This window comes from Scyliorhinus torazame, chromosome 1 (assembly GCF_047496885.1).
Source record: "Scyliorhinus torazame isolate Kashiwa2021f chromosome 1, sScyTor2.1, whole genome shotgun sequence".
In the NCBI taxonomy this organism is placed as follows: domain Eukaryota; kingdom Metazoa; phylum Chordata; class Chondrichthyes; order Carcharhiniformes; family Scyliorhinidae; genus Scyliorhinus; species Scyliorhinus torazame.
The window spans coordinates 410,014,887-410,024,697 of record NC_092707.1 but is presented as its reverse complement, the minus strand read 5'-3'; the positions used below and the strand labels follow the sequence as shown (position 1 = coordinate 410,024,697).

The window sequence follows — 9,811 nt, the reverse complement described above, 5'->3', positions numbered from 1 at the left end:
TATCAGGGTCTGAGTGTCCAGTAATATCAGGGTCTGAGTGTCCAGTAATATCAGGGTCTGAGTGTCCAGTAATATCAGGGTCTGAGTGTCCAGTAATATCAGGGTCTGAGTGTCCAGTAATATCAGGATCTGAGTGTCCTGTAATATCAGGGTCTGAGTGTCCAGTAATATCAGGGTCTGGGAGGGTCTGAGTGTCCAGTAATATCAGGGTCTGGGAGGGTCTGAGTGTCCAGTAATATCAGTGTCTGCGTGTCCAGTCATGTCAGGGTCTTGGAGGGTCTGAGTGTCCAGTAATATCAGGGTCTGAGTGTCCAGTAATATCAGGGTCTGAGTGTCCAGTAATATCAGGGTCTGAGTGTCCAGTAATATCAGGATCTGAGTGCCCAGTAATATCAGGGTCTGAGTGTCCAGTAATATCAGGGTCTGGGAGGGTCTGAGTGTCCAGTAATATCAGGGTCTGGGATTTACAATCTCGCTCTGATATTGTTGAGAGATTGAAGCCGTTGAAATGTGCAGGAAAGGCAGAGGTGATTGTGATTGGGTGAGGTTTTGGTGACTGCTGCTTGTCCCACTGGTTAATTGTTGCTGGTTTTGAGGTTTAAGAACGATGAACAACAGCATACTCCGCTGTGCTTTCAGTCAGTGATACTGCCGGCTGCCTGGTGCCTGGGCAATGGAATCGAAGCTCAGCATATTTGCATTCCCCTTCACCTGACTGTAATCCAATAGAAATATTGATCAGTATTTATTTCCACACAGAATGGAAGAATGTCTGTCAACAGATCAAACGGTATTATTATTAATAACTGAATGATTTCTTCTTCTTTGCCTTTCTCACTGGAAGATGCTGACAGGCCGCTGGGATGTGCTTTTTATTGACTCTGGTCGCTCTGCTACAGCTGTGAATTTGTACACAGCAAGATCCCACAAATAACAATGTGACAATGACCAATCAGTTGTCATGTTTTTTCGGGATAAATATCACCCAGGACATTAAAGGATGATTCCTCTGCCCATCTTCCAAATAGTCCCAGGGAATATTTTACATTTCATGTCCTCATACCTGAGGGACTGCAGCGGTTCAAGAAGGCAGCTCACCCCCACCTCGTCAATGATAGAATCCCGCTGCCAGCGAACAGCGCGCGGCCGAGGAACACGTGTCTGGGGGGCCCGAGAATCCAGCCCCCAGTGTTGGAATGTCAGTTATTGTTTTTAATGGCATGGTCTGTCTTAATGGCTGCCAAAGAACCCCCCTGAAATTGACAATTAACTCCGACATGTCTCATTCATTCAGCTTTTCATTATTGTTGGAGATTTGGAAAAAAAATATTCTCAGAAGTTTATTTTTCTCTTTTTCTCTCAGTCTCTTTATCCCTCCTCTCTCTCTTTCTTTTCTCCTTCACTTTATTTGGAATCCTGCACCTGACTTGTTGTGGAATTAAATATTCTTCACAGGCTCTTCTAGATTCCGAGCCTCCAAAGTGTCATTCTCAACGGGAAAAACGGTGTTAATCCTCATGGAATCTTGTGCCTCTCAGAAATAAAAGTGATTGGTGTAGTTACCGGCGTCACTCTGGTGAGGTGGAGACTCTGAGACTGCCTCACGCCCGGCCAGCCTTGGTGTAAATGATGCTGGCGGGACGTCACGCTGAGTCAAGATTCCGTGAGGGAGGGGTAAGGTCTGGAGAGAGTGCTGGGTAATGGTGTGCTGATGTATTACAGTGAGGTTCCTGATCTCACACCGTGTGATTCTCACTCCTCCCCCGGCGCGGGGCAGGGGGGGGGGGGGGGAGATTCCAAACACCAATCACGCCGGAGAGAATCACATTTTTCACTTCACTCCAGAGTTTGGGTCCACAGTGTCTTTCTCACGGACGGAGAGGCTCAAAATCACACCTCAAAAAAAATCACCTGTCAAAAAATCGCCCCTCAAAAAATCACCCCTCAAAAAATTATCTTCAAAAAAATCACCTGTCAAAAAACTCACCCCACAAAAAATCACCCCTCAACAAATCATCCCTCAACAAATCATCCCTCAACAAATCACCCCTCAGAAAATCACCCCTCAGAAAATCACCCCTCAAAAAATCACCCCTCAAAAGATGACACCTCAAGTTTCAGGTTGGAAACCCAGAGAAACTCTGTCCCCAACTTTAACCTGGTCACATAGAAGGTACTGGAAACTTTTCAAAATATGTCTGAAATATATAAATAAGCAGTGATTATGCAAATCAGTTTGTGTGAGAGAGAGAGAGAAAGAGATGGTGACAGAATGAAGGAGAGAGGGTGGTGGCACGCGTGAGGGAGAGGACGGCAATGCGAGAGTGGGTGTGTGTGTGAGAGGGTGTGTGTCTGTGTGTGTGTGTGTTTGCGTGAGAGAGTGTGAGTGAGTGTGTGTGAGTGAGTGTGTGAGAGTGTGTGTGTGAGTGTGTGTGAGTGTGTGTGAGTGTATCAATATATGAGTGTGTGTGATGGAGTGGGAAGTTGTGAAATTTCCCAGGTTTAAATTAACTTTCTGAGTTACTGTTAACTCCAGTTTTCTGCAGTTTATCAGTAAATTGGTTCACAGAACCCAATGGATTTGAAAAATATGCCACCACTAACTTTAAAAATAATTGAAACCACGTTGTGCAGACAGACAGGTGGAGCGGGGAAATCAGAGCAGGTTGTGTATCACTCTCCTGTCTGCAACAGAAGGATTGATTTGTAAACTTACAGTAACATTCAAACTCCTCTTTAATTGATGTGGTTTCTATTTTGGGAAACGGCAGCAAATCTAAAATGCAGCAAAGAACAGCAGCTAAGCCCCATTTCCATTTCCTTACCAAAGGAGCAGAAGGAGCTTCTTCAACCTCTTGATTGCTGCTCCGTGTTTTATCTGAAAGAAAACACAAAGATGTTTCTTCAGAATAAATCCATGTAGCCATGATTGAATGATGGAGTGGACTCGATGGGCCGAATGGCCTTACTTCCGCTCCTATGTCTGATGGTCTTATGGTAAAGGTCGAGCTCAGGAAACTTGGAATGACAGCAAATGAAAATTCCAGAGTGACTGGGGCAGTTTTCCTGGGAGACATGAGGCCTCCTCTCTGTTATAAAGTTCATCAGAGAAATCAGCAACTCACAGAACAGGAGGAGGCCATTCGGCCCATTGAACCTGTGCTGGTTCTTTAAAGGGCCATTGTGCCCAATCCCACATTCCTGCTTTTTATCCGGAATCCTGTAAATTCCTGAGACATACACAGAAACATGGAAAATACAAGCAGGAGGAGGCCATTCGGCCCTTCGAGCCTGCTCCCCCATTCATTATGATTATGGCTGATCATCAAGTTCAATAACCTGATCCCGCCTTCCCCCCCATATCCCTTGATCCCTTTAGCCCCAAGAGCAAAATCTAATTATTTCTTGAAATTACACAGCATTTTGGCTTCAACAACTTTCTGTGCGAGTGAATTCCACAGATTCACCACTCTCTGGGTGAAGACATTTCTCCTCACCTCAGTCCTAAAAGGTTTACTCCTTATCCTCAAACCCTGACTACTAGTTCTGGACTCCCTCACCATTGGGAACATTCTTTCTGAATCTACCCTGTCTAATCCTGTTAGAATTTTCAAAGTTTCTGAGAGATTCCCTCTCACTCTTCTAAACTCCAATGAATATAATCCTAACCCACTTAGTCTCTCCTCATAGGTCAGTCCCACCATCCAGGATTCAGCCTGGTAAACCTTCGCTGCTCTCCCTCCACAGCAAGTACCTGCCCAACTCTCTTCTAAGATGATTTCTGGAATCAGCTTCCTCCACATTTTCCGGGCGAGCGTTTCATATCCCGACAAATCTCTGAGTGAAAAACATTTCTCTCCATCTCCCCTCTCGATCTTTACCCAATGATTTTAAATCTCTGATCTCTAGTTGTTAACCCACTCGCCAGAGCAAATAGTTTTTCTCTCTCGATTCAATCCAAAAACTCTCATATCAAACTAATCGGTCAACTCTTAACCATCTCTATTCCCAGGAATTGCTCTGAGAACTGACAATGTGATCACTCTACAAGGATATTCCAGACGCTGGTGAAATATAGGAGGCCGTTCCGTGGACTTTCTATGTCTGAAAGTTTATCTTTTGTGGGTCACTCGATGTAACATTGCCACCCTGAGGGTATGTCTCACACTCTGCAGCTACAGGGCTGGGGACAGCCTCCAACCATCTTCATTCTGTCCGATGTAACTTTACCGCAATTAACGGTAAACTTTGCAAATGAGACAAATAAATTGGTCAAATTATTAGCATGTTAATTACTTCCCAAAACTAACAACATCAAAGGGGTATCTGGGATCGAGCGTAATTCCCGGTGAGCGTTGCAACAATGGTTGAATTAGTTTACTCACAGTCCACTGTTGCATACACAGGGTTCTGGTCTTCATCAGGGATCCTAAAGAAATGCCACACATTAGCTTCATTGCAGCGTTACTGCAGAACAACAGGTCACACTCTTGGCGGAGACGGAGTTTAGATTTTCCAACATGGGCCTTTGATTCCAGTTTTTAAGGACGATGACACGGATGAGCCATATATCCGGAATCATTTACTAAATAAGCAGAATTGGCTCCACAATGTGACCAAAATCGGAAGGCATGCTGGGAAGTTTGATCAAGCTCATGCATCTTATTCTAATTTCAGACTTTGGAAGTGAAAGAGTTGTTTGCGAAACTTCTCATTTTGCAATGATTTCACATCCGGGACAAGAAGCAGCTGTAACATCAGAGAAATGAACGATTCACCTTTGGTCTCCCGGAGGGAGCGAAGACCCCTGTGGGTTGCAGAATCGCTGGGCCAAGAGGCCCATTGATGCCAGCGTGAAACACTCTGGTGTTTACTCCGGCAGCAACACTTTACTGCGATTTTGGGGAATCCCTGCCCTTGTGTCTTAATATCAATAAACCGATCATTTAGAAAATATTTCAGCCCTGATTGATTTATTTTGCCTCCCGTATCCCAAAGAGTGAGAGAGAAAGGCCAGAGCGAGGTGCAGTGGACACAGGGAGTTTGGGATGGGGACAAGGTGACAGCACCTGTCTCAGTCTCTTCCCTTTCTTCTGGGAGTTTAGGATTGGTGACTTTAATCTTTCTATCGCAGAATCACACAGATTCTGCAGAAGAGGCCCTTTGGCCCATCGAGTCTACGCCGATCCCTGACAAACACCTGACCCGCCGACCTAATCCCATTGACCAGCACTTGGCCATAACCTTGAATGTTATGACGGCTAAGTGCCCATCCAGGTACTTTTTAAAGGATGTGAGGCAACTGCCTCTCCCACCCTCCCAGGCAGTGCGTTCCAGACCGTCACCACCCTCCCAGGCAGTGCGTTCCAGACCGTCACCACCCTCCCAGGCAGTGCGTTCCAGACCCTCACCACCCTCCCAGGCAGTGCATTCCAGACCCTCACCACCCTCCCAGGCAGTGCGTTCCAGACCGTCACCACCCCCCCAGGCAGTGCGTTCCAGACCGTCACCACCCCCCCAGGCAGTGCGTTCCAGACCCTCACCACCCTCCCAGGCAGTGCGTTCCAGACCGTCACCACCTTCCCAGGCAGTGCGTTCCAGACCCTCACCACCCTCCCAGGCAGTGTGTTCCAGACCCTCACCACCCTCCCAGGCAGTGCGTTCCAGACCCTCACCACCCTCCCAGGCAGTGCGTTCCAGACCCTCACCACCCTCCCAGGCAGTGCGTTCCAGACCCTCACCACCCTCCCAGGCAGTGCGTTCCAGACTCTCACCACCCTCCCAGGCAGTGTGCTCCAGACCCCCACCACCCTCCCAGACAGCGCGTTCCAGACCCTCACCACCCTCTGGGTAAAAAGGTTTTTCCTCTACTTCCCTCGAAACCACCTGCCCCTCACCTTGAACTTGTGACCCCTTGTAACCGACCTTTCAACTGAGGGCAACAGCAGCTCCCTGTCCACACTGTCCATGCCCCTCATAATCTTGTCCACCTCGATCAGGTCGCCCCTCAGTCTTCTCTGCTCCAGACTAAACAACCCAAATCCATTCAACCTCTCTTCATTACTTAAACGTTCCATCCCAGGCAACATCCTGGTGAATCTCCTCTGCACCCCCTCCAGTGCAATCACATCCTTCCTGTAATGTGGCGACCAGAACTGCACACAGTGCTCCAGCTGTGGCCTCACTAAAGTTCTATAAAACTCCAACATGACCTCCCTGCTATTGTAATCGATGCCCCAATTGATAAAGGCAAGTGTCCCATCTGCCTTTTTCACCACCCTATTAACCTCCCAACTCAATAAACACAAAACATGTCACACTTTGAGAAAGGGCTGGAAACAGTGTGGACTTCTCCTGGGAAATCTGATCCATCTCATTTCTATCAAAGCAATGCAAACTGTGCAGATGTCCATGGTCACACCACCCAAACCAGACTGGTCAGGATTCCCCTGGGCTCCCAGTGAATCCACAATGAATACTGGGATTTTCCGCTATCTGGGCCATGCACTCACTGCTGTCTCGTTACAACCTGGAAATTTCAACACCCATTTTGCACAATATTCCCTGGAACATTTTAATGTTTTGAATGTTAGTTACGAAACACCGAGACTGTCTGTCGTTCACTGACAGTGAAAGTTATATCAGTTTTTGAAGACATGCTAGAGAGCTCTCCACTCCAAGCTGATTAAGCTGTCAGGCGTTAGTGAGGAAACAGGAGAGATTCACTGGGATTGGGTCTGGTGTCAGCAAAACAAATACAAAGAAAGACGGGAGACATTTTTTATCATTAGCAGAACCCAGATTGCAGAGCAATATGATCAAAGGTCTTCAAAATTCTTTAAACTTGGGACAGAAGAGATGGAAGCAGACTTTTACAGGGAGGGTGAAGATTGAGGAGCTCTGGATACAAGCTTATGGAAGAGACTAGAATAGGGCAGATAAATATCTTGACACAGAGTCGGGAGGATGTGGGATTCACCCAGACTAGTGGGTGAGGCAGAAATAATGTCATAATTTGAGATTAGATTGGAGAGGGAGGTGATGAAAAAGAACGCTGAAGAGATTTGGGAACATAGTGTGAATATGATTAGAACTATTTCCTTGTGGGGAGGGTAAAGGCCGACATGGGCTGTTTGGACAGAGCACATGAACACTTGTTTGTTCTAACCACCATGAGGGACTGTGCAGCCAGCGAGACACGGGCACTGAACCAGCACGCAGGGCGAGGGGGGCAATTATCCAGCACGAATGTCCGAAGGGCGAGGTTTAGTGCGTCAACTGTTAAAACCACCCTGGCTCTCAGCAGCAGCAGTTAGGTGCCTGTTGGTCAATACTGGGGTGGTTGTGATGCCAGGACAGTTGGAGATGACTGGCACCAGTCAAGCACTGGCACATGTGTTGGTCTCAACAGTAGCAGGTCACACACTTGAATGATAGGCTGCAAGGAGAATGTGGCTCCTCACTAAAAGCAGCAAGTTATAAAATAATCACCCTGTGCAGTAACAGTATCAGACACAAGACGAGTCATATTTACCCTTGTGTGGAGTTCTTTGCAGAGTGCAACCTCTTTTTTACAAGATAACGTGTGAGCAGAGCGAAGCAGAACAAGACAACAAAGGCCAGGATTATACCCGTGCTTAAAACAATCGCATCTGCTGTCCCGGGATTCTGGTCGGATGATTGTTCTGTAAAGTATCAGAATGTTACACACACGGCAGCTTCAGTATATTCAGCTTCAGATATTAGTTCAGCCTCAATCAGAATATTACATCCAGTTCTGGGTATCGCACATTCGGAAGGATGTGAAGGTATCGGAGAGAGAGCAGCAAAGATTCAAAACAACGGATCCAGGGATGAGGAACTTCAGTTCCGGGGATATATTGGAGAAGTTGGACCATTCTCCTTGGAGAGAAGAAGGATCAGAGGAGATTTGATAGAGATGTTCAAAATCACAGGAGTTCTGACCAGAGCAGACAGGGAGAAACTGTTCCCCTTTCTGAAAAGATTGAGACAGAGGGCAAAAAAATAATTTGCAAAAAAGGCAAATGCGAAATGAAGAAAAAACTTCTTCACACAGCGAGTGGTTAGGATTCGGAATGTTCTGTCTGCGGGTGTGGTGGAGACAGATTCACATAGCGAGTGGTAAGGATCCGGAATGTTCTGTCTGAGAGTGTGGTGGAGACAGATTCACACAGCGAGTGGTTAGGATCTGGAATGTTCTGTCTGAGAGTGTGGTGGAGACAGATTCACACAGCGAGTGGTTAGGATCCGGAATGTTCTGCCTGAGAGTGTGGTGGAGGCAGATTCACGCAGTGAATGGTTAGGATCTGGAATGTACTGTCTGTGAGTGTGGTGGAGGCAGATTCACACAGCGAGTGGTTAGGATCCGGAATGTACTGTCTGAGAGTGTGGTGGAGGCAGATTCATGCAGTGAGTGGTTAGGATCTGGAATGTTCTGTCTGTGAGTGTGGTGGAGGCAGATTCACACAGCAAGTGGTTAGTATCTGGAATGTTCTGTCTGAGAGTGTGGTGGAGACAGATTCACACAGCGAGCGGTAAAGATATGGAATGTTCTGTCTGAGAGTGTGGTGGAGACAGATTTACACAGCGAGTGGTTAGGATCTGGAATGTTCTGTCTGAGAGTGTGGTGGAGACAGATTCACACAGCGAGTGGTTAGGATCCGGAATGTTCTGCCTGAGAGTGTGGTGGAGGCAGATTCACGCAGTGAGTGGTTAGGATCTGGAATGTACTGTCTGTGAGTGTGGTGGATGCAGATTCACACAGCGAGTGGTTAGGATCCGGAATGTACTGTCTGAGAGTGTGGTCGAGGCAGATTCATGCAGTGAGTGGTTAGGATCTGGAATGTTCTGTCTGTGAGTGTGGTGGAGGCAGATTCACACAGCAAGTGGTTAGTATCTGGAATGTTCTGTCTGAGAGTGTGGTGGAGACAGATTCACACAGCGAGCGGTTAGGATCTGGAATGTACTGTCTGTGAGTGTGGTGGAGACAGATTCACACAGCGAGCGGTAAAGATCTGGAATGTTCTGTCTGAGAGTGTGGTGGAGACAGATTTACACAGTAAGTGGTTAGGATCTGGAATGTACTGTCTGAGAGTGTGATGTAGACAGTTTCGCACAGCGAGTGGTGAGGGACAGACAGAGTCAGGTATTGAGAAGGTGCCAAGGAGTGTTGACCAAGTTGGAGGGAAGTACCAGGGGGCAGCCTGTTAACCACCCATGGTGGGGACTTCAAACCTGTTCAACCACCAAAACCACCTCCTTCTTAACTAAACCCTCAGATTGTGTCTCAGTTAGAGACTGGGGGACAATGCATGTTGGCCATGTTACAGAAACACGTAAAACTGTTGTGGCCCACGGAATGCCAAGGAGAGTGTGGGCGGAGAAGTCTCCGGCCGTGTTGGAGGACGAATCGGTGCCGGCCAACCCAGATTTTTCCAAACTGCAGAGCTGAGCAGAATCCTCTTGAATCTCTCCCCCAGAAGAGGGGGATTCTCTCTCAAATCTCAGCTTGAACCCCCTTCAGGTACACAGAGCAGTTAGTGAGTACTCAAAACCTGAATACAGAGCTGGGGAGGGGGATCTTTCCGGTTCCTCTTCCATTAAAAGTACCAGACCTCTCAAAGGCCTCAGGAAAATGCTGCTCTAATATTCTGTGTAACTGAGACAAGTTGTTGGTGAGTCTGCTGAAGCTGACCACATATCAGAAACTCAGCAGGTTTGAAGTTCTCTGTCCATGGGTAACGCTCAGCTCAACACAAGTTGAAGCCTGTCTCCAGAGGGGATCCCACAG

The 9,811-nt window shown here is 47.3% G+C and overlaps 1 protein-coding gene across 1 annotated transcript in view; it reads right to left on the bottom strand.

Annotated features, from left to right (window-relative positions):
• Positions 1-598: 598 nt before the first annotated feature.
• The window catches only part of LOC140422906 (uncharacterized), an 84,223-nt gene continuing 75,010 nt past the window's right edge, over positions 599-9,811 (bottom strand). Inside the window, exons 3-6 of the mRNA XM_072507740.1 lie at positions 7,535-7,685; positions 4,386-4,429; positions 2,826-2,878; positions 599-715 (exon numbers count right to left, since the gene is read on the bottom strand). Coding sequence (XP_072363841.1) covers positions 599-715; positions 2,826-2,878; positions 4,386-4,429; positions 7,535-7,685 — 365 coding nt within the window. The remainder of the gene's footprint in view (positions 716-2,825; positions 2,879-4,385; positions 4,430-7,534; positions 7,686-9,811) is intronic.